Source organism: Manis javanica, chromosome 4, assembly GCF_040802235.1.
Source record: "Manis javanica isolate MJ-LG chromosome 4, MJ_LKY, whole genome shotgun sequence".
In the NCBI taxonomy this organism is placed as follows: domain Eukaryota; kingdom Metazoa; phylum Chordata; class Mammalia; order Pholidota; family Manidae; genus Manis; species Manis javanica.
The window spans coordinates 47,322,222-47,348,287 of NC_133159.1; the positions used below are offsets into that span (position 1 = coordinate 47,322,222).

A 26,066-nucleotide genomic window follows, 5' to 3' on the forward strand; every position below is an offset into this window, starting at 1 on the left:
TGAGGAGGCTCCCATGGCTAAAGGACAGAGAAGGAGACAAACAGGGGAAGACGAACATAGATCCTCGGACTGGAGGCAGACCGCAAGGAGACAAAGGGCGTCCCCGATGATCCTTGGTGGTCTCTGCAGAAACTCGTATACGAGTCGGAATTTCTTAGGAAGTGTGGGTCATCACCCAGACTTCCCTAAGAAGGCAGAGTGCCAGAGTCACGAGGTACCTAGTACTAGGAATTTTCGGCGGACAGAACGGATTTTGGCAGACAGAAAGGAAGGAGGAGGGGGGAAAAGGGAGCGTTCTCATCTGCAAAGGAGTCACCTCGCTTATGGCTGTTGGAGGGGGGCCTGAGGGTCTGCAGCAGCTGTGAAGGACGGAGGCGGCAATTTATGGCTGTTGGAGGGGGGCCTGAGGGTCTGCTGCAGCCGTGAAGGCCTGAGGCGGGGATTTATGGCTGTTGGAGGAGGGGCCTGAGGGTCCGCCACAGCTGTGAAGGCCTGAGGCGGGGAGAGTTCCCTCCTTGTCCCCGAACATCAGGGCCTTGCCGGACGATGATGGTCAATGGCACTGAGATAGCTCGGGGAAGAGTGGCCCGCTCCAGGGGAAAACTTACCTAAAGGCCAGAGAGGAGTGGTGAGTGTGATGAGCCAGTGCCGGAAAAAGAGGACGAGGGCAGGCTGCTACTGGTGTCGGGGGGAAGACGGGACCCAGTTGGGGTGTCCCGTCTCCTGGGTTTCAGCACCAATGAAAGGAAAGGAGCGACACACAGCAGTAATTCACCGGAGAATTCCACTTTATTAGGGAAAGGTGCTGGGTTATATAGGAAGGGGCATGAGCTGATTGAGGTGTCACTTCTACGGGGCTGGTGGCTATTGGCTAGGTGCTGGGAGTGGGAGGGGAGAGAGAGGTGATTGGTGTTCAGGTGGCGCCATCAGGAACCGAGGACCCAGAAGAGAAGCCGAAAGTTCGCCATCTTACTGGTGGGGGCCCTTCAAAGACAATGATTAAATCTGACCCCTGATATAAACTGACTTTGGACTAGACCTTTGAATAACTACTTCATAAAGTATTAAACCAAGATTTTCAAAAACATAATATTTTAGTACAACAAGCATTTTTGTCTCATTAATAAATTACTTTGGATAATTGTTTATCTCATGCTTTAAAAAAAGTTTCCCTAGCTTGGATTAACACATAGTCTACAGGCACACACCTGATCATCTACATTTTCTCTCTTACAACACTGAACTATGTTTTCTACCTTTATCTTGTATCTACCTACAACTTCAGCATTTTATTAAAAATAATAATAATAAAGAGAGAAATGTGGTATCCACATATAAATCAAGTATAAAAATCAAATGAGTATTCATATTTGAACTGATTGTTTATAGTTCATAATGCATGAGCAAAACTGAAAGCTTCTGTGATGACTGCCCTTGTAATGTTCACCATGTAACTTATTCACTATGTAAGAATTTGTTCTCCATGTAAGAACTTGTTTGTTATGCTTCAGAAGATTGGAGACTGATGGAAATTAGGCTTGGGGTGGATTAATGATTGTGCATTGAGCATTGACCCCCCTATACAGAATTTTATTATTGTTAACAACCACTTGATCAATAAATATGAGAGATGCCCTCACAAAAAAAATATATATATATATATATACACACACTTCCAATTGTAAAATAAATAAGTAACTGGGATGTAATGTATAGCATAAGGAATATAGTCAAAATATTGTAACAACTTGGTATGGTGATAGCTGGTACCTAGAATTATCATGTATATAAATGTTCAATCACTGTGTTGTACACCTGAAACTAATGTAATACTGTGTGTCAACTACCCTTCAATAAAAAATAATTATGTAAAAAAAAAAAAAGTTTCCATCTTACAGATCTCCATTTATGTGTATCTTACACATAAAATGTTAGTACAGAAGTAACTATATAATATGTAAATGAAGAAATGTATACATTTGTACTGGATGCTTAAAATTTCCAATGCTGATGGAGGCTCATCATCCAAAGTATAGATCTAGAGCCTTGGTGCTTCTCCCAACACAGTGAGACTTGAGATCATTCTCTTGGAACAGTTCTACATAAGGAGAGAGCAAAGGCAGAGACACAAAAGAGATGGAGGCTTTGGAGAGCCAGAGCCACTCAGCGATTGCCATGGGGACTGCAAACTTGTTGCGGAAGTTGTTTGCACATAAGCACGGTGTCCGAGGACAAAATCACAACTGACCCCTGCTGAACTACTCAACAGCTGAGGAAGAGTCATAGAGTGCCAAGGGAAACAGAGGCAGGCAGCACTGGGATGAACAGTTCTGTGGGCACCCCAATAGAGTACCCATGAAAACAATGACCTCTCTGTTGCTGAGTTACTCCAAAGGGCTCCTGGTTTTTCTGTTTTCATTTTTCTATCTTGATGAGAAATGTGCTGATTTCCACCCTGTCTTAGGACAAATAGAACTTTGACATACTGTTCACAATTTACGTAACTTATTTCATATACGTCTGCCAGGTATATCATGTTTCTGACAATTGCACATATTTCTTTCTTCACCCTGAGGCATATGGGGCATCCATGGCCATCCTGCTGTGCCCTTGACATTATGGGTGCTATTGTTTCAATCTGATGCTGCAGGGAAGTAAACTGAGGCTCAGCCAGGTATGTTGCTTGCCCAAGGACATAATAAATGGCAGAGCCAGGACTTCGATGGAAGTCATTCTGAGAAGGTGCCTTAACTAAATTCTCTTCCCAATCTCAAGGCTCTCCAGCCTGGATCCCCTTGATCCCAAGGCATCTTAGCCAGTAGCAATGTTCTGAAGTTTAGAGCAGCCCCAAACTGTTCTCAAAACTTCAGAAAATCTCATTTAAAATGTCATAAGGCAGGCTACTTCCTAATGACTGCAGAGTTCACACTTGATAAAATCTTTCAAAAGTGGAGTCAGTGATGTGTGAAAATCACATGGTCATTGGCAGTCAGAATATGGGGAGTCATGCTTTAGATTTTTTCTCAAAGACCCTTTACCCTATGTCAAGTCCCTTCAACTTCACATAGCATCTGATGAAGCCATACTGTAAGTATGTGACTTCAGGCTGTTCATATGACCTTATTGTGCCTCAGCTGCCTCATCTGGGACAGATCTACCTCTTAGTGTTATTGCAAGGATTTTCAAAAATTAAAATGTGCAAATACTTAGAACAGTGCCTGAAACATAGGAAGTCAGTGACAATTGTTATTTTAGTCTCAGTTTCCTCATCCATAAAATGGGCTAATTCATATAACTAGCTACGCTACAGGCTTACTGTGAGACAAATGAAATAGTACACAAGGGTCTTATAAACTATAACATGCTCAAAGATGAGAGAGGATGCTGTAATTTTTACTCTTATGACTCACACATGAAACAAATCTAAGAAAAGCACATTCCAGCTGGGAAATTAAAAGCTTTTTTCCTTTGGAGTCAGAGTGTGTCCCCGTATAGATTAATGTTGCTAAAGTCCAAAGAGATTTAATTACCTCGAGCCTTAGCGCTTCCCCACTGAGAGCAGAGGGCTCCTGGTGAGAGGAGTGGCTGAGTGTGGAGGGGACAGGCCATTGTGTGTGGGCACCTGGGGAATCCTAGACCACAAGCTCTGGCTCTGTTCTTAGGGCCAGACAACCTGCAAAGGCAGAACTACTCTAATGAGAAGGTGTGAACTAGTGTCTTTGAAAAGGCCAGAAGCTGTGATGGAATCCTCTGTGGGGAGGAGGCAGCTAAGGCTGCCTTCCTTGCCCTTATGTGCATGTAAGGACACATGGTGCTAGGTCTGCATACACTGGTATCCACATACAGAGGGGTATGAGCACCACACTCATTCTCAAACACATGGACCACATGCACACATTGCAGTCTGTGTATGTGATGTACCTATGCATCTGGGCACACCTTGCATGCAAAATATTAGTGGGTTTGCAAGTGGGCCCTATGTCTGCCTCTATGGGCACAAATCCCTATCTGTATCTTTGCTTGTGACCCAGTAGACATGGATCTGCGTGTCCAGGTGGACCCATCTGTGCAAGACTTTGATGTCATGGGCATAGATGAGCTTGTACATACACCTTCTGTGTGTCTCAGTCATGCCTGGGGATCTGAGACTGGCAGACTGTGGGGTTGCCCACAGGACATCTGTGAAGCTAGGTCTGGGAGATTCTTGGTGAATGCCCCAAAGCTAGGAAAAGGCAGGAAAGTTTAGCTGGGAGAAACTGAACTCACTGCCGGAGGGTCAAGGAGGAGTGGATACTAAGTGAGAAGAGATGGGGAGTCTGGGCTCAGGCAGGAGTGAACAGGGCAGAACACAGTGTAGAGATGGGAAGAAGGGCAGCTGGCTAACACATCCACACCCCCAGGCACGCACAGGCAGGGAAGCCTTTTTTTTTAATCAGAGACATCTCCTTAAAGTGTCACACCAGCTGCACTGTGTGCATGATAGAAGGTATCAGCTAAAGTGATGTCATGCATACACAGGGTCTGTATTTGCACAGGGATTTTTGGGGGTTTGACATATGATGTGATTGCATCTCAAGCTTGTTGGCTTTTACTTAGACAACATTTAGACAGCACCTGCTCTGTACAAGAGGTGTTTGGGAGGAACTAGTCATGTGTCCTGTGCTTGAAGTTCTATTCTAAATGGAGGAATGAAATGCACAATGCAAAAAAAAAAAAAATTTTAAGCAACATAAAGTGGGTAGGAATTCCACTTTCTAGATTTGTGTTTAAGTCTGAACTCTCTTTTACTAGCTGTGTGGTCTTGGGCAAGTTATTAGCCTCTCTGAGTGTCACTTCCCTCATATATAAGGTGAGACAACAACACCAGTATCACTAGATTGTTGTGAGAATTACAGGAAGTAAGATATATGCAGTCACCTAATCAACTGTCAAGTATGAAGCCTTGGTCAGGCAGGCGCCTGCGAGAAGGAGGTAAGAACTGAGCAGGGTGACAGACAGGGCTCACCCCAGTCGCAGAGAGGATGTGGGTGACCTGAACTCCACATGGGGCAGTCTTGTCCTCCCACCTGAGCAGGATCCAAACACCTGGCTAACTTGAATCCAGGAATGTCAGGGCAGGAGAATGCCTTAAAGGAACATGAACTCAACTGCTCAAGTTACAGAGGCAGAAGCAGATTCAGAAGGGCTCGTCCACGACTTTCCAGAAGTTCCAAGAAGAAGAAGCTGACATGGTGTGAGACAGTGCCATGCTTTTGTATATGTTTTAAGCCCCACTGATTGGCAGAGCTGCTGTTAGCTGACATAGCACCTTTGTCAAAGAGAAAGACCCTCCTCTGGGTAGGTACAGCCCAGTGGTGCCCAGCTTGGTGAGCAGCCAGCAGCTCTGTGTGAACGCAGATTAGAACACCATGCCTTTTCATTCGGGCAGACAGCTCAGAATGCAGAGTTTGGGCAAGACTGTAGCCTACTCCCCTCAGGTATGTGCCCTGCAAGACTGCACAGAGTGGCCTAGTGTCTGAGGTGTGCTAGGATAGGGAGGACATTGTCCCTACTCCACAGGAGCTCTCAGTTTAGTGGAGGAAATGACAATGACAAAATTGCAACCAGTCACTGTGACAAGTTCCATGGGAGAGGGAGACTGCAGGGTCATAGGAGGACCTCAAACCAAGCACCAAGGTCAGCAGAAGCTTCCCAGAAAGACAGGCAAAGGGTCAAGGGCAGGGTGAGGCTCGGGCGTGTCTGGCACACAGCAGTGGTGGAGGGACAGTGTTTTTATATTTTGGTGCAGTCCTGTCAAACTGATGCATTGAAATAGCCTCTGAATCAAAATGGCTCCATGAATATAACAATGGATAACATTTATTGAGCACTTCTCATATGCTTTAATCCACTGAGTTCTACCACAACCCTAAGAGAGAGGAAGTGTTATTTTGAACATTTTCAGATGAGGAAACTGGAGAGTTAAGTAGCTTAACTAAAGCACCCAGCTGGTAAGTGCTGAGCTGGGGCGACGGCTCCAGGTTATATCCAAACCACTGCCCTACTCCTCTGGTCAGATGTGCTTCTCTTGTCAGAGCTCAAGCATTCAGGCCAAAGGAGGAGCCAGCCTGTGTGAGGAGCAAACCTAGGGCGACATGGTGTCAACAAGAAAGTGCCTCCCTCATATCTAACTTCAGGGAATGTAACTGACCAATGGTCCCACACCAACTGCTCTGTGAAACCCATGCCTCTGTGCCATGCTCGCCCCGGCCAACCCCAGCCAATGGCAGAGCCAGAGAGGGACACTCAGGCAGAGCCATTCAGGGGAGACCTGGGTATCTCACAGGTAACTGGCTCAAGGACTCCTAGACAGCCTTGCCAAACAGGATCGCCTGTGACATTTCCCCCCAGCCTTCCTCCTTTCCTTCTCTCCTTCACTCAGGCAGCTCTGCATCACAAACTACAGCACCCCCAGCCTCCCCAGTTTCTCTCACAGGCATTTGCCCTTCCAGACTTCCTGGTGTTTAATCCTGTCTCCATTTCTACCATCTGCTTCCTCAAAGGACCTGGATGAACACAGAGGGGGTGGGTAGGTCTGAGCAAAAGTAATGTGGGTGCCCAGGGAAGGTCCCTGAAATGGGATTCTGAGCCTCAAAGGCAGCCGAAAGGGATGTTTCAAGGATGTCCAAGTGGTTGTCACTTGAAGCCCTGTCACTTTACTCTCCCGCCTTCAGGCCTCAGAGAGGCTGTTCTTTCTGAAGGAACAGTCTCCCTCCTTGTCCACACACATCCCCTCCCTTGACCTGGCTCCACCTGGGTCTCGTCTGGAGGCCACTCTTCCAGGAAGCCTTGACATCTTGACACTGGCTGATGGCCACTTCTTTGTGCCACTGCTGCCCCCGACCTTCACCTACCATGCAATTTACCCCACAGGCCTGGCAAGTTGCTTATGCCTCTGTGCTGCCCCCTGCTAGATTCGGGGTCCTTGAGGGTGGGTCTGAGTCTGCACTGTTTACCACTGTGTTCTGGGTCTGGCACAGCAGGGCCTGGAACACAGGAGAGCCGGAAAAATGACATATTAACAAATGGAAGCAGAGTCTCACAGCAGACAGAGGCATTCCTGCCTTATGTAAAACAGACACAGTCGCTGGATGCAGGGCCCATAGTGGACAGCTGGGACCAGAAAGCCTTTTCTGTGAACCTGCCTCTGCTACCTAACAGCAGGGTGACTCTGGCAAATTTGCTGAGCCTCAGTTTCCTTATCCATAAAAAGGGATGATAATGCTCAAATTTCCAGGTTGGGAAGATAGAAAATAAAACACAAGAAGCATTTAACAAAGTAGCTGGCACAATGGTAGCAACTCAACTTAGACCCTCAGCCCCACAGGCAGTGGCACCTGTCACTCCATGTAGTAGGGTCTACATATAAGCAGAAGCTCTGCCTTCCTGGCTATATGGAAAAAACAGTTACTTATGCTCTGCTGTTTGTTCCACCTGCCTGCTCTCTACACAGTCCTTAGTTTTCTTATCTCCTGAGTAGTAAAGACATTCATTATAAACAGATATTGCTCCCCTGCTATTGTAATAGCCCCTGGGGGTTCAGAAATGAGGAGTTGAGGGTCTTCTTTCTTAGAGTTTGTGGACCAGTGAGGGTTGGGGAGAGAAAGAGAGTAGAAACAAACATAAAAATAAGTAATTGCTACTCAGTTCAGGAAAAGCCATAATAAGACTAAGATTCAACAACTGCTGGCATGTGACAACCTAGACAAGATTGTCTACAACAAATTCAATTTCAAATCACTTTTGTATTTTTTCAAAAGAGGCAATTTGTTAGATATGATATCATAAATGTATTAATTTTCTCATTATGAAATACTTTAGGCATATAAAAAGCATAGGTAAGCAAACAACCATGTACCAACCACCCAGCTTCAAATAGAAACTTGACTGCATTCTCCTTTCTTTTTAATCCCTGGTGGTAACCTCTGCTGGATTTTGTGTTTATCATTCCCTGGTGTGGGTTTTGTTTTGTTTTGTTTTTTTCTTTTATTACATACGGGAGCAAATGATGCATTGCGTTGTTTTAGATGTTTTAAAACTTTATATTATATAAATATCACACACTGTATGTGTCATTCTGTACCTTTTTTTTTGTTCAACATTATTTTTTGAGACCAGACTGATGCTTATATCTCTAACTCATCCGTTTTCACTGCTCTATCATATTCCATTCCATGCTATTGCAGTATTGATCTATTTTCCTGGTATCAGAGACACTGGGGTGGGAAAATAGAATCGCTATACCTGTCCACAAAGTCCCCCAAGAAGCAGACACTAAGACGGGATTGATTCTTGGAGAAACTCATGTGAATGGGGAGGGTGGCAAGAGTAGGCAGGGCATGCCTTCAGAGCATGACATTGGTGTGACACACATGAAAAGAGTGGGGAGGAAGGGAGATTGAGTCAGAATTGCTTCTGACATAGCACAGTTGTAAGAAAGTCTCAGCAAGGCCACGAGGGAGTCCCTAAGCAAAGGTGGAACACTAGAGGTGCCTCATGGGAGGCAGGGGTACCCCTGCTCAGCCAATGACTGGGAGCAGTGCATGAGGCATCCCTGTGGGCCGGCAGCTGGGGCATTTGCCCTCCATGCTCCCCCTCAGTGGGTTCTCTAAAGGGAGTGCTGGGTGGTGCTGTACCCTCTATGGCTGCCACATAGAACATATGTTCTTCCTCTGCCTGAGGACTTTTATTCATTCATTCATTCATTCATTCATCCATCCACTGTTTGATGAGGTCATCAGGAACAATGTCATTAAAGCTGGGCCCTAAAAGAGTTTCAGGCATCACTGCTGGGACCAAGTCCCAGTAAGCCACTCTCATGTATTTCTTGGTGACTACATGGAGCTCTGCTGCCAGGGATCTACAGCCAGGTTTCCAAGAGGCTCCATGTAAAGTTTTGCAGTCACACAGACCTACGTTTCATTCTCATCTCTGCCATACAGTCATTTGTACAAGTCATTTCAGTGCTAGAGGCCTCACTTTTCTTATCTGTGAAGTGAGGACAACCAGACTGATCTCAAAGTGTTGTTCCGGGGATTAAAAAAGCTGATGAAAGTGTGTAGTGTCTGACACACACAGTAGGTGCTTTAAAAAACATTAGTTCCTGCAGGCCATTGTTAAGGTATAGAAATGCTTAGATGCAATACTTGTTCTTAAACTTCGCGATGTTTAAAAACTTAGATCCCTAATTCTGCAAACTCCAGCTATCTACAGCAATGGAGGTGAATCAAAATGATCTCCACTGAACCTTCTTATTCACACCCATCACTCTTTCTAAAGCAGCATTTGTGATTAATCTCAGTCTGGAGCTAAATCGGTCCCAAGCGCTTCCAAGGCACTTGATAAAGAAGCTCTCTGATTTATAGCAAACACCATTATTGAGCAGTGGCAGAGAGAGGCCATCAGGGGATTTGTCTTGCTGGAAAGTGTCTGTTGGAGTCATTTCTTCTGTTTTCCTGGATAAGAGCTCAATTTATTTCAAAATAGATGAATGGGGTCCTTTATTTCCCCTAATGGGGTAGGAAGGAAAAAGAAGTTGGACAATATTTGGAAATAAAAAATAATTCTTACTATTTTAAATATGGGGAGCTCTTTACAGCTTACCCAGACATCAAAACTCAGCAGAAGGCCAGGCATACAGTACATCCTCAATAAATGTTCATGGAAGCATATAGTCATCTCATTTAATCCTCACAGTGGCACTGTGAGGTAAACCAAGCTCATTATTTGTATTTGACAAGGTGGAACCTGAGGTTCAAAGCTAAACATGGCAGAGCTAGGACTCTGCTGTGGACCCAGACCCGACCTTTACCAGCCACCACACCATCACCCTCAGTGGTCCAGAAGCAGGGCCATCACACCCATTCCTTGAGCACATATTCCAAGACATGGTTTCAGAGTGAAAAGCTGGTTAGCTGAGGCTGCAACTTCATTCCAACCCAGTCTTTGGGTCCACTTGGTTATACTCCAGAACACATTTACGGGACATTTGGTCTCTCACTTGCAGCCCATCTTCCTCACTTCTGTGCACTCACAGCCTGACTCTCCTTTCCAACAACTCTTATGGGCGGTCATCCTGTCTTTGCTTGAACATTTCCAGTGAAGGAGCATTCCCTACCCAGTGGGCCTGGCCCCTGTTGAGAGCTCTTCACAGGACTGGCTGGGCCAGCATACTGCCTCAGTCCTAATCGGAGTAAAAGAGTTCTTTCTGTGTCACCTGTCTTCACCTTACCATCTTGCCCCAGAAGTGGTCCCTCCTGCCCTTTGTATATTTGGTTCTAATATAACTTAAGTTTTCAGTTTTTTAATTTTTATAATCATTAATTCGCTTAAGCCTCACTTAGAGGCTTAGCCTGAATCAACATCTAGGGTCAAAAGCAGGAGAGGGACTTCCCTTCAAGGAAGAGTCTGTGACCAGTCATGGTTATTGAGCGTGACTGTGCGAGCCCCTCAGATGTCCAAGGGGCTGGGGTAGGGAGGGCCCTCCAGCTCTGCTGGAACATGTGAAATAGTTCAAAGAGAGACCTCACCATCAGAGGACAAAGAAACCAGCGCAGGAAATGCCTGGTTGCCATCTATGTTATCTTGAGTAAAAAACAAAAGACTGCTGAAAAACCCATCTTACATTTGTATCTTGACATTCTCTGCCTAACCAAAGAATCTCTTAATTTGAAGAGTGGCAAGGAGTAAATCTCCTCTCAGATTTTGGCCCCAAACTTTCCTTTGTAGATCATCTTTGGGCATAAGTGCCCTATAAGCCACAAGGCTGAGAGGGAAAGAGAAATAACAAATAGTGATCAGTTACTGTGTGTCAGGCACTTACATGCCTAAATCCACTACCTTCTCACAGGGGCTTGGGCAGGAAGATAGATTCAAATATTTCGTAGAAATTAAATTAGTCCTAGAAAGTGAAGTAATTTGTCTAAGGTGTATCTGATTTGAAAGACATTTTTTCACATAATGCTGTACTTTCATGCATTATAAACCAACCAAACCGCCAAAGAGCCAACTCACCTCACACCTCCAGATGGCGCCCACAGGCTTAGAAGGGCAAGGTAATCAGAACTGCCGGTCAGTGACGAACGGCGGCCCTCGTCACTGCTCTGGCTGCTGCCTTCACTATCAGTTCCTTGATCTTGCTGAGCCCTTGGGACCACATGTCTAGAAAGGTCCGACCTGAATATCCCCTGCAGAGTAAGTCTGAGTGCTGCTGAGCAGGCTTCCCCGAAACTGGTTTGTCTTCCCAACCTGCATTTCCCTAACATTTCAACCCCTGACAGATTTCTCTGTTAAGGATGAGGCTGTTGAGTGTTACTCTGCAATCTGTTCTGGCTGTTAAATAAACTTCTGCTCCTGGATGAGCTGCCACATGTGTGTAGATACAGCTCTGTGCCTGGTCTATGATTTCTACGTCAAACTCCCACGATATGGGTGGCTATTAGGGTCACTCCAGATCCAGAGCCTATGAATCACAGATAATATGCTCAGACTTGAGAGGCTGCTCTGGAGACTGACTGGGCAGCCTGGAAAGGAATGATTAGCTCTTGTACTTGGGTGGGCTTATGGTTACTCTGGGCATCAGAGGATCACTTTTCATGTGGCTATCATCAGAAAAGGTGGCGCTATGAAGGGACAATAAGCAACTTGTGCCTAGTATTACAGTTTATGAAGCCCATTTATATCTGATAGCTGACATAATATTCTCAAAACAATCCTGAGGGGTAAGGATTATTAGAGCTATTTGTTGTGTAACCATGGGCTAGTTACCTCACCTCTGCGAACCTCAGTCTCTTCATCTGTTAAACAGGGTTGTTATGGGGATTCAGCAAGTTTGATAGTGAACTTCACAGTTTGGGTTACCCCAAAAGCAAGCCCCAAGACAGGCACTAAGGTAGGGTAGGTAGGTACTAGGTTTTTTATTTAGCAATGATCTCAGAAGTACATGTGAGCAAATGGACAGAGATGGAAAGGAGAGAAGCCCATACAGTATTCAGTGAGTGGGTTAATGCTGAGGGCAACTGGGGCTCAGTCCCACAGGGAACTCTGACAAACTGTGGAAGATGTCCTACAATCATCCCTAGAGGATGAAACATTTATCTGCCGACTCTGATCCCCCAGTGGTTGAAGGATAGCCTGGGAAGTTAACCCCCTGCACTTCTGGCATGCCCGTGTGTGTAGCTGGAAAATGGCTGAGCCCTGGGCATATATTTGGTCCTTGCACCAACCCCCATGTTACTATCTCCATTTTCCAGAGGAAGAATCAAGCCTTCCAGAGAAAAGCAACTTGCCCAGAATGAGCCAGCCTCAAATTCAAGTCTGTTTAACTGCAGACGCTGCGCTCTTAAGGGCAAACATAAGAAATTTAGCCTGTTTCAATAGAACTGTGGAGACACACACTGTGAAGCCTTGCCTGGGCAACATTAAAAAGTAATGCTAGTTACCACTCTTTATATCGATTTAAGAAACATGTATAGAGCAGTGCTTTGGGTCAAGAATGAAAAAGATGACTGCGACAGGGCTCCGGTCCTCCAGGAGCTCCCAGGCCAACAGCAGGCTGGCAATGCAACGTGGTTGGTGCAACAACGTACACGTGAGGATGAGCTGAGGCTCTGAGAGGCAGAGCAACTTGTTCCATCACACAACTGGTGAGGAAGGCAGGATTTGAACCCCTGTATTCATCAGTTCCTCAATCCTCAGTGGCTTCCTAAAATAATTCTCTTGAAAGGAGGGGTATGCTCGTTGTGATTAGCTCAGGTCAAAACTAGTGGCCCAAATAACTTTGGTTAGCTATAGAGTCAAGTAAAGCTATGATTTCAGATGGAAGCAAGTGCTAAGAAGAAAAATAGAGCAAAGAATAGGTTAGTGAGTGACTGGATGGTGCAGAACTAGAGGGATTTTCCTATGCCCGGCATGGAGTGTTGGTGGAGTGGAGGTTTACAGAACCCAGGGTACTGGGGAGCAATGATACAGAAATACCCCTGGGTACCTGGGTGAGACTCTCTTCACTGTTACAAACTTCTCCAAAAAATTATCTCAAGCATTCAAGTAACTCCTATTGCTTGCTGGTTTGTACCCACTCATACATTCCTTCCTTCATTCTTTCAATCCTTGGATGTGAATCCATTGAGCACTCATGTACCTATGTGCCAATTTGTGTTCCTGAGGATCACTTGGCCTTTGTTATGAATAATTTCCAGTTAGCTGGTTGGTGCATTCAAAGAGATGGTGTCAAGAGATGAGGTCATGGAAAGTTTCAGGGATTGTGGACCAGGAGAAAAGGCTCAGGCAGTAGAAAAAGGAAAGGACCCCAAATGTTTCCTATGTTGCCCTGATGACTGTTTTCATTTTCTGTATGTGAGAGGAAACATGTGAAAGTCAGTAAGAGTCTCACAGAACTAGTCAAATTCCTGGACCATCTGTGTGACCCCAGCCAAATTACACAGTCGTGTGTAATTTTTCCTTACCTGTAAATGGGGAAAGTAACCCAAGCCTTGAGTAGATGCTGTGAAGAGTAAAAGGTGAGAATGGTTGTGGTATCTTGCCCTTAGTAGGGCTGAACAAACATTAGCTCCCATTCTCTGAGTCCATCACCTAGAGAACAGGCTGGCCATTCTGGGAAGAGATTAGCCTTCTTTCTCTAGATTTAGGCATCATCAGAACAGAGAAATTGATGAAAATCAGGAACATTCTAGACCAGAGCCATTACAGAATAATAGAATAAGTAAGTTAACCACACACAGATACATACATGCTCAGAGGTCAAACTAAAACACTTCCCTTTTTTTCACACTTGAGTAAGAGCATATCATCATCAACTCTGGTTTATATCAGATCAGGCCAAAGGCCATCCTGTTAGAAATAACCTCTGCTAACTAATAATCTTATAGCCTTGACTAAAGCAATGCTGGACTACAAGAATCAGCATGGATATAGTATTTGGGATGTTGTACAAAGCATATACACATTACTATATTCAAAACCCATAATAAACCTGCAAGTAAGCAGAGCAAATGTTACCATCCCATATCGCCAAAGAAAAAATAAGACTAGTCATGTTATTCTCAAATCTCTCAAGGCTACTATAACATCAGAGGGAAATAGTTGTGGAAAAAATTAAATTCAACTTATTTTTGTGCAAAAGCAAGTTACTTTAAAAAATATATCCTTAAATACAAAACAACATAATGCTTAAGTAGACCATCCATCACCCCTTACAAAAATTTGTTCTACTTTGATATACTAGTAAAAATTAATACAAGGTAATTTTCTTTTCTTTTACATTCTGAAGAGGAAAAAAATCTGAGTTTAGCTCCATGCTGCCCAGAATGAGGTCCCAGGCCCCCTTGCAGGTGAAGATGGTTCTGGGAATCTGTCAGCTATACTTAATATTTCAAAGAGCCTATCTAAACATTTTACATTTTCTCTCACATAAGTAGGCCACCCAGATTAATTAAAAGCACACATTTTTCTTTCAGATAGGATTTTGGTAATGCCAGGGATCGCATGGCTATCAGACATCCTTATGATGTATTGGATGATAGAGAAATTCTGAGACCTGGAAGCATAACCACACTGTGACTCAGGTTCTGTGCCCAGAGAGCTCATCTCCTAAACCACCAGCACAGCAAGAGCTTTGGTCATGAGTCTCCACGCTCCAGCCCTCCAAGACAGAGAACTTGGTGATGTAAAAGTCCATGCACACAGAGCCACGAAAATGTGAAAAGAGTCCTTGGTGATTAAAAGGCCTGCCTTTGAGGGCTACCGGTTTTCTGATGGAAGTTAGAGGGTAAGGTGTAAATGGGGTAGTACACTGATAGGGCTTTCTTACCAGTAATGAAGTGAGAGAGATTTTTTCACCACAGATTAAGAAACTCTCCAGGCCCTAGTGAAATCATGCTATGAGACAATTAACAGGAATTTTATCCTTCTCATATATGAATATACTTAAAATGAAAATTGTTACCACTTGTCCGAGTGTTAAAATGAGTGCTTTTGAACACAGGAAAAGAGGGTATTGGCCTTGCTGTTCACAAGTGATAGGTGAAGGAAAATAAACTCTTCTTATTTCCACTTCCTTTATGAGATTTTCCAACTGATGTGGCAGAAAATGGATGAAGAACACAGACTTTGGAGTCAGAAGATGAGTGTTTGAATCTCAGTTCTACCATTTCAAGCTGAGTAGTGCTGGACACATGGCTGCTTAATATCTTTGGGCTTTGGTTACCAGATAAAAAATGGAGGCAATACTTCCGTCTCCAAAGAATATGGTATTGCTGCAAGAGCACTGGATTACAAATCAATGAATCCTTTCCTTCTAATCCCAGTTCAGCTATTTGCTCGAAGTGCATTCTTAGATAACTTGCCTAATTCCTTCAAGGTTTAGTTTTCTCCCCTGAGTAAATAATGCCATTTGTCCTTCCAATTGCATAGGTTGGTCTTGAGGATATGAGATAATTCAGGTCAGAAAAATCATATCTTGTAAATGGTAAAGCAAATCTACAAATGCAAATTCCCTCTCCTATCAATTTCAAATTTACGCTTCATTGTTTTTTGCTCAAAATCATCAAGGAATTATCTTGTTTCTTTGCCTGATCCAAGAGGACAAATGTAACAGGTCTTTATTCCAGTTACTTAATGGACCCTGTGGTTACATGGCTCCTACCATCTGCAGTCACTCTGTTTGGGTGGTGCCAACTGTAGCCATCCTCAGCTGCAGCCAGTCAGGAAGTCCCATCCCCTGCCATGATGATTGCTTCTGAGATGCTCTTTACAGCATGCAGTTGGTACGGAAGGCCTTATTCCAATAGTTGTGAGTCACTCTCCCCACCTGGCTATGAATGAAGCACGTAACCCTGGCAGCTGCCAGCAGCCATCTTGATATCATCAGGGAAGGGTGAAGCAAAAGCTGAGAAACATTGCAGGGAAAAGAGCATTGCTCTGATGCTGTCATGATCCTCCAGACTAAACTGTGTCCAAAGCTAGTGTACTTCTGGGCTTTTCTGTTAGATGAGGCAATAAGTTTTCTTAACTGAGTTTCAGGTGTTTTTTTTCTGTTCTTAAAAGTAAAATAATCATAAGAAATACACCATCTAATCTTGAACAACATCTTTAACGCTGTAAACTTCAGTTCCCTGGTCTATAGTGGAAAATAAAATACTATCTATCATATATAGAGTTGCAGGGGAGCTCAACAGTGCTTGAAAATGCTTAGCACAGTGCTTGTTACAAAGAAAGCATTCAATAAATTGTGGCTACTTTTATTGTTTGGGGCTCTAGACATTTGCTAAATGCTTTCAGTACATCATTTCCTTTAATTATCACATCAACCCATGAGCGGTTATCCGCATTTTACAAATTAAGAAATGAGGGTAGAGTTTAAGTGACTTGCTCAGGGTCCCATGGCTACCAAGAGGCAGAGATTTCACCAAGTATGAGTGTTTCTCCCATTTTTTAAATCCTTTGGCCAGATGATGTTGAGTATATAGTATTGGTAAAATACTAGCTGAGTGTTGATTATGTGCCAAAAATTATTAGGTACTCGGTACCTAGCAATAAATATACATATTCTCTTTGAGTTTCAGAGGACACAGTCTTACAGCTATCTGCATTATAGGGGAGATGGGGTTGAATCCAGGCTCTGGATTTACTGGCTTCATGCTCCTAACACCTGAGCTAACCAGGCAACAGCTGAATCCTATGGGCACATGACAAGCACCGACAGCGTTATGCAACTAAATGCAGAACAGAGGTTGTTTCCACATACAACTCAGAGCATATGTATACATATAACATTCCACAGCTATCTAAATTCTTGTAAAACCGTGAGCCGAAATTTAACATTTCTTTTACATTTGATTATATAAGCTGAAAAGTACCTTTTTCATTATATCCTATAAAGGTGTTATCTGTATTTTCTCTGCTCTTGCTGACATGATGTCAACTTGTATATGTTTTCTAGGAAGTCTGAACAATACGATTAGAGGTGATAATAGGATGAAAGAGAAAACAGACTAGGGTCTACACTATACTATTTTTTAAAGAAATCCACAGGGAAATCTAATGGTGTGTTTTACTGTTTACCTCTGGGTGACATTCTCCAAATGTCTGTACATGTAACAGAGTGCATCTGACATAACTCCAATCACTAGCAGTGCAAAGAATGACTACATGGAGAACACTTAATCTGAGCCTCCTCCTTAGAAGTACTGTCTTGTGTACAGGTCAAGAAATTCCTTTCAAGCAATCTAAAGCAGGCCCTGAAAAACATAAACAGACTCTGAACTTGTCCTCTAACAACTAGGTAAATATTTTGTCTAAGAAAATTTAATAGTGTCAGGACACACCCAAATGAGAAGTCACAGGCTTTCACAGGCAGGAGAAGAGGCTCCACTCTCCTATTCAGCCTCAGTCCGGGCTTCTTATCTAAATTTTCAAAGAAAGGTCTGAAAGGAGGACCTGGAAAATCATCTTGCAGATATACTATAAGTGATCCCTGATTTCATAATTTTCAGAATTTTTGCCTATATTGAAGACATGCATGAGGAAGCTAACAAACTGAGAGTTTGTCCCTTGTCTTTTTGATAACTTAGTTTCAGATACCTGAGAGTTGTGGAAATGGTCATATTTGTAGTCAGATAGATCTACTTTTGTTCTTTCTAGGGTGAGACATCGGTTATATTACTGCCTGCTTCTCATTGTAAAATGATAATAAAACCTACTCATAGGGTTTTGTAATACATGAGCTCAACTCATAGTAGATACTCACTGAATAGTAGTTTCTTTCCCCTTTAATTCTCTAGGAAACCATTTATGTAATATAATGCATTTCAAGATAAAAGTCCCTCTTAGGAATACACCTCAACATCACTAGACTTCACCAGATTGGGAGTACAAATAATATTATATAAATAGTGATAGATTTTTAAAACTTACATAATAATTTCTGAGCAGTTTCTTTAGCTTCTGCTTATATAGCCTTTCTCCCTCACTGTTCATAAGGGAGGACCAGGCAAGTCTCTATTCCAGGATTGCCTGTTCACATAACCCCACCCCAGTGCAAACCAACTTCTGCAAACAGATGTTTCAGATTGTCAATTTCCCAGTTCATCATAACCATCCAGACTCTGAAACCAGTTTAGCCTCAGTTGGAACCCTCTCTACCCTAGCAATTACTTAGCATTCTGATTTATCATCCACTAGAGATCAGCCTTCCAAACAAAAAGCAAGTATGAGACAGAGTAAAATGTGTAATAGAAATTTATTCTGTGACATTTTCCTCATTGAAGGTATTTTAAAATAGATTAAAATACATCAATATTTCATGAAAAATAAATACCCAGAATTTAGATAATACATGTAATATACATGATTTGACCCTGAATATCCACTTATTTCAAACATTTTTTAAAAGTAACAAAAGTAATAAGGACTGATGCATTCTTCATATATCCTACGTGCCATGAATTTTAACTCAGTTGCCTGTTCTTTTCTCAACTATCTATGTTAATGGTATTTGCTTCTGTTTTTGAATGGGAAAAGTATCCATTTTCTGTTTCTTAACAGTGATATTTAGGTCATTTGTCTCTGATGCTTCAAGAAAATGCTTCATGTTGAGTTTGAATAATAATCGAGGGTCAGGTCCAGCAAGTGGTGGGCAATTACAGATCTCTCTAATTTTAAGAGCCTATAAAGAAAGAATATAATACAAAAATACATATACATATAAATTTATTGAGATTATTCCAGTTATTCCTAATATGTTCTATATAAAACAATCAAATACAAAAATATACTCTATTTTTGGAATAAAAGCATCTTTATTACAAGATATGAAAGAGAACCATAGATAAATTCATGGTGAATAGTCACATTATTTTTGGCATAGTAGTATCTTTGAAAAAAAAATGCATGTGCAATGACTGCTCAATGCCCTATTGAAGGCCAGGTATAAAATCATAAGTCTTTAATTTCAGAACGTGTAAGGTTGTGGAGAGCCTACCCAGCTCCTGCCATTCTCTTCTCCTCTCTCCTTTGGCTTAGTTGTCACTTTGAGTGGCCTTGTATGAAAGCATCCAAGGGAAGAGGTCCATGCAGGCCCTGGAAACAGTCTCCAAAGTATCTGGATGAAGAATTCCAACCAAAACACCCATAGTGCCATGTGGTGGTGGCATAGGTTCTTAGATGGGAATGTTCCCTACAGTCCACAGGAACAGAAGGCAAGCAGCCAGAGGCAAGCCAGAAAAGGGTTTTCTAAATAAGACCAGGGCAGCGGCATGGGTCTAGGAGCACTTCTGACTCTGAATCAGGCTATGAGTTACCAAAGTAAACTAATAAGAAAAAGGCATTAAAGTCAAATTCTTTGGTGACAATGGCTTTGTCTGAATTTCCTTTGTCTCACAGTACAATAAATTTAAGATGTTTCTTACCTCCATTGAGGGTTCAATTTTTTAAACTAAACTGAACTGAAAAAACAAGGAAATGTTTCACAACTATAGTGCTACAGTAAACAGAATGTCAGCCCCTCAGCTAAATGGTGACCTACTGTCCAAAGCAGGAAGGCCTCAAGAGTGAAAAGAGATATTGCTAAGCTTCACACAGAGACATCAGGCGTGAACCAAGGCAGCTGAGTTGTAGCAACGAGCGATGGAAAGCAGCAAAGGGAAGAACAGAATGCCACCACTCTTTCATATTATGTAAAAATTATTCTCTTTGCCTTAAGTTCTTTTATTCACTATTTTTACAGTCAACAAATATTTAGAACTTCACACTGAGTAAAGTGCTATGTACACCTAGTCAGAATAGAGTCATGATCCCTGCCCTCACGAACTTTTACTTTGCATTTCCCCAATACTGGGCATTTGATTGTATCCACAGTTTTGTTTTATTTGGCTTTTAGAAATCACCTTGCTATAAATATCTTTGTTTTTTAAAAAACGATATTATTTCCTAACCTCCATTTGGGTTTACTGAATTATACCCCTTTCAAAATAGAATTAACTGATCAGAACACAATAGAGAATGTATAATTTTTGCTATATAGGGCCTGACTGCTTTCAACTAGATAGGCTTTATCAACTTATAATGTCATCACCATACAGGCAATTCCTGAGTTATTCCTAATCAGTATAACATAAGATTTTATTTTTTTAATCTAGATAACAACATAATTTCAAACATCAGAATCCTTAGAAATCATCAACTAAATTTTACACTTAAGAAAATTGAGCTCCATAGAGGTTAAGTGACTGGCAGGAAACAAAACCTGCTTGGTGAATGTTTACAGCAGCTTTAATCATAACTGCCAAAACTTGGAAGCAACCAAATGTCCTTTAGTAGGTGAATGGATAAACAAACTGTGTTACAACTAGACAATGGATTACTGTTCAATGCTAAGAAGATATGAGCTATCAAGCCATGAAAAGACATGGAGGAAATGGTGAGATTAAAGATGGTGGCGTGAGAGGTGAGCCAGAGGCTGCCTCCTAAAACCACATATAATATGAAAATATAATCAATACAACTAATCCTGAAAGAGCAACAGGAAAGAAGGCTGCACAGACTGCATACACCTGGAGAAAGGAGCAGACCTCACAGAACAGGGTAACATACCAAAGCCGTGACCCAGGAGATCCAAGCTCTTCCCCCACCCCAGCTCATGGGCAGGAGGAAGAGAGACAGAGCGGGGATGGGGTGGAGGCCTAGGACTGCTGAACACCCAGTCCTGGAGATCTGCTCTGGAAGCATGAACCTACACTGCATGGTGCCTTGCTGACTGGTGGGGTTGGAAAGCTAAGACAGGTGGAGTACCTGGAAAGAATGAGATTCCAACTGCTTGTGGAAAACAGGGATCCATATCTGGCTGCTCTGGGAAGGCAGTGTGAGAGACTTCCTAACAGCGAGAGAGGGCTGCTAAAGGGGCAAGGATTGAATGAAGCTTACTGCTCAGGAGAAGGACAGGTAAACAAGACTGTCCGGGTGCACTCTGCCCAGAAGGTTGGGAACTTTCAGGATCTTCAGGTACTCCAACCCCCTGATTGGCTATGCAGCTCCAAAGACCCACACAGTGATATGCAGCCTGCTGTGCCTTCCTCCTGGCCAGCCTGCACCTGCCTCGCAAACCGGCAACCCCTGCACCAGCGTCAGGCCAGCCAGAGGGAAGCCCCACCTACAGCAGCTATAAATGCAAAGCACAGAGGCTTACACCTGTATTTTCAGCCCACTAGTATGGCAGTGGAGACAGACATAGCAGCTGGAAAGCAGGGAACAGCTCTTTCCTCCTCCCCGGCACCAGCACCACTCCCCTGTGAACCCCAACATCGCTCTAGGGGCTGAACAGCTCCTGAGAGTAGAGCTTCTGGGTACTAGAGGATGCCACAAACAAATATGAAACATCAAAGGAACCTGATTCAAACCAAAATCTCACAAACACCAGAAAAAGGGTTAAGTGAGACTGACCTAATCAATCTTCTTGAAAGAGATTAAAAAATCAACATCATAAACATGCTCCTGGAGGTACAGAAAAATAGTCAAGAACTCAGGAATGAATTTAGGACAGAGATCCAATTGTTAAGGAACACAATGGAGGGTTTAAAAGCAGATTAGAGACAGTGGAGGAAATGACAAATGAAATGAAAATTAGAGAAGAGGAATACAAAGAAGCTGAGGCACACAGAGAAGAAAGGAACTCTAGGAATGAAAGACTATTGAGAGAACTGTGTGACCAATCCAAACAGTACAATATTCGTATTATAGGGGTACCAGAAGAAGAAGAGAGAGAAAAAGAGAGAGAGTGTGTCTTTGAGGAGCTAATTGTTGAAAACTTCCCCAATCTGGGGAAGGACATAAGTCTCTCAGGCTATGGAGGTGCCCAGCTCTCCCAACACAAGGGACCCAAGGAAGACAACACCAAGACATATAACAATTAAAATGGCAAAGATCAAGGATAAAGATAGACTATTAAAAGCAGCCAGAAAGAGAAAAAAAGATTACATACAAAGGAAAACCCATCAGGCTATCATGAGATTTCTCAACAGAAACCTTACAAGACAGAAGGGAGTGGCATGATATATGTAATGCAATGAAGTAGAAGGGCCTCGAACCAAGAATACTCTATACTCTACCAAGCAAGATAATCATTTAAGTTTGAAGGAGGGGTTAAATAATTTCCAGATAAGCTAAAGCAGACAGAATTTACCCCCCACAAACAGTTCCTACAGTGTATTTTTTATTATTCTTTCTTTTCCATTGAGTTCTTTGTAATCATTAATCTACAATTACATGATGAACATTATGTTTACTAAATTCCCCACATAACCAAGTCTCCCCTCTCATTGCAGTCACTGTCCATCAGCATAGTAGGATGCTGCAGAATCACTACTTGTCTTCTCTGTGTTGTACAGCCCTCCCCATGCTCCCCCCACATTATGCATGCTAATCATAATGCCCCCTTTCTTCCCCACCACCTTATCCCTCCATTCCCACCCATCCTCTTCAGTCCCTTTCCCTTTGGTAACTGTTAGTCGATTCTTGGGTTCTGTGAGTCTGCTGCTGTTTTGCTCCTTCAATTTTTTTCTTCGTTCTTATACTCCACATATGAGTGAAATCATTTGATACTTGTCATTCTCTGCCTGGCTTATTTCACTGAGCATAATACCCTCTAGCTCCATCCATGCTATTGCAAATGGTAGGATTTGTTTTCTTCATATGGCTGAATAATATTCCATTATGTATATGTACCACATCTTCTTTATCCATTCATCTACTGATGGACACTTAGGTTGCTTCCATTTCTTGGCTATTGTAAATAGTGCTGCAATAAACATAGAGGTGCATATGTCTTTTTCAAACTGGGCTGCTGCACTCTTAGGGTAAATTCCTAGGAGTGGAATTCCTGGGTCAAATGGTATTTCTGTTTTGAGTTTTTTGAGGAATCTCTATACTGCTTTCCACAATGGTTGAACTAATTTACATTCCCACCAGCAGTGTAGGAGGTTTCCCCTTTCTCCATATCCTCACCTACAGTATATTTTGGAGGGACTGCTATAGATGGAGGTGTTTGTAAGGCTAAATAGCTGTCACCAGAGGTAATAAAACTACAGTAAAGAAAGTAGAAAGTTAATTACTAAGCAAATGCAAAATTAAATAAACTACCCCCAAAGTCAGTCAAGGGACAGACAAAAAGTGCAGAATATGATACCTAATATATAAAGAATGGATAAGGAACAAAAAGGAGAAATGAAAAAAAAAGAACCTTTACATTGTATTTATAATCGCATATTAAATGAATTAAGGTAAACTCTAAGATAGTAAGGAAGTTACCCTTGAACCTTTGGAAACTACAGATCTAAAGCCTGCAATGGCAATAAGAACATGCCTATTGATAATCATGCTAAATGTAAATGGACTAAATGTACCAATCAAAAGACATAGAGTCACTGAATGGATAAAAAAACAAGACCCAACTATATGTTGCCTACAAGAGACTCCAAACCAAAAGACAAACACAGACTAAAAGTGAAGGGATGGAAAAAGATACTTCATGAAACTAATAGAGAGAAAAAAGCAGGAGTTGCAGTACTTCTATCAGACAAAATAGACTTCAAAACACAGAAAGTCACAAGAGACAAAGAAGGACATTACATAATGATAGAGGTCAATCCAACCAGAGGATATAACAATTATAAATATCTATGCACCCAACACAGGAGCACCTACATATGTGAAACAATTCTAACTGAATTAAAAGGGGAAATAGAATGCAATGCATTCATTTTAGAAGACTTCAACACTCCACTCACACCAAAGGGACCTATCAATGAGACAGAAAATAAGTAAGGAGACAGAGGCACTGAAAACTATTAAAAAAGATTGACCTAAGAGACATCTACAGAACACTCCATCCAAAAGAAACAGAATATACATTCTTCTCAAGTGCACATGGAACATTTTCAAGAATACATCATACACTAGGCCATAAAAAGTGCCAAAGTGAATTAAAAAAGATTGAAATTGTACAAACCAGCTTCTCAGACCACAAAGGTATGAAACTAGAAATACATTATGCAAAGAAAATGAAAAATCCCACAAATATATGCAGGCTTAACAACATGCTCCTAAATAACCAATGGATCAATGACCAAATAAAAACAGAGATCAAGCAATATGTGGAGACAAATGACAACAAGAGTTCAACACTGCAAAATCTGTGGGACACAGCAAAGGCCATGCTAAGAGGGAAGTATACTGCAATATGGGCCTACCTCAGGAAAGAAGAACAATCCCATATGAACAGTCAAAACTCACAATTAATGAAACCAGAAGAAGAAGAACAAATGAGGCCCAAAGTCAGTAGAAGGAGGGACATAATAAAAATTAGACCAGAAATAAATAAAATAGAGAAGAATTAAACAATAGAAAGAATCAATGAAAGCAGGAGCTGGATCTTTGAGAAAATAAACAAAATAGATAAACTCCTGGCCAGACTTATCAAGAAAAAAAGAGAGTCTACACACATAAACAGAATCAAAAGGAAAAATCACTACAGACACCACAGAAATACAAAGAATTATGAGAGAATACTATGAAAAATTATATACTAACAAACTGGATAACCTAGAAGAAATGGACAACTTTCTAGAAAAATACAACCTTCCAAGGCTGACCCAGAAATAAACAGAAAATCTGTACAGACCAATTCCTAGCAATGAAACTGAACTGATCATTAAAACTACATAAGAACAAAATTTCTGGACCAGATGGCTTCCCCACTGAATTTTATCAAACATTTAGTGAAAACCTAATACCCATTCTTCTTGAAGTTTTCCAAAAAGTAGAAGAGGAGGGAATACTTCCAAAGTCATTCTATGAAGCCAGCTTCACTCTAATACCAAAACCAGGCAAAGACACCCAAAAAAAGAAAATTACAGACCAATATCCCTGATGAACATAGATGCAAAAATACTCATCAAAACATTAGCAAACTGAATTCAAAAATACATCAAAAAGATCCTCCATCATGATCAAGTAGGATTTATTCCAGAAATGCAAGGATGATACAATATTAGAAAATCCATCAACATCATCCACCACATCAAGAAAAAGACGTACAAAAAACACATGATCATCTCCACAGATGCCGAAAAAGTATTTGGCAAAATTCAACATCCATTCATGATAAAAACTCTCAACAAAATGGGTATAGAGGCCAAGTACCTCAACATAATAAAGGCCATATATAATAAACCCACAGCCAACATCATACTTAACAGTGAGAAGCTCAAAGCTTTTCCTTTAAGATCAGGAACAAGACAAGGATGCCCACTCTCCCCACTTTTATCCAACATAGTTCTGGAGGTCCTAGCCACGACAATCAGACAACACAGAGAAATAAAAGGCATCCAGACTGCCAAGGAAGTAATTAAACTGTCCCTGTTTGCAGATAACATGATACTGTACATAAAAAAACCTAAAGAATCCACTCCAAAACCACAAGATCTAATATCTGAATTCAGCAAAGTTGCAGGATACAAAATTAATACACAGAAATCTGTTGCATTCCTATACACTAATGATGAACTAGCAGAAAGAGATATCAGGAAAATAATTCCAATCACAACTACATCAAAAAGAATAAAATACCTAAGAATAAACCTAACCAAGGAAGTGAAAGACCTATACACCGAAAACTACAAGACACTCATGAGAGAAATTTTAAAAGATACCAATAAATGGTAATACATCCTGTAGTCATGGACAGAAGAATTAATATTGTCAAAATGGCCATTCTGCCTAAAGCAATCTACAGATTCAATGCAATCCCTATCAAAATACGAACAGCATTCTTCAACAAACAAGAGCAAATCATTCTAAAATTCATATGGAACCACAAAATACCTTGAATAGCCAAAGCAATCCTGAGAAGGAAGAATAAAACTGGGGGGATATGCTCCCCAACTTCAAGCTCTACTACAAAGCCATGGTAATCAAGACAATGTGGTACTGACATAAGAACAGACCCATAGATCAATGGA

General features: G+C 41.9%; 1 protein-coding gene across 3 annotated transcripts in view; it reads right to left on the minus strand.

Moving 5' to 3' along the window:
- Positions 1 to 798: 798 nt before the first annotated feature.
- OMA1 (OMA1 zinc metallopeptidase) overlaps positions 799 to 26,066 on the minus strand; it is an 86,549-nt gene continuing 61,281 nt past the window's right edge. The window contains exon 9 of one of the 3 annotated variants that reach the window (XM_073234001.1): positions 799 to 984. In XM_073234001.1, coding sequence (XP_073090102.1) covers positions 970 to 984 — 15 coding nt within the window. In that variant the 3' untranslated portion in view covers positions 799 to 969. Of the gene's footprint in view, positions 985 to 18,276; positions 18,722 to 26,066 lie in introns of those variants that run through there. The other 2 variants (XM_017651122.3, XR_012130177.1) reach the window with 2 other exon arrangements.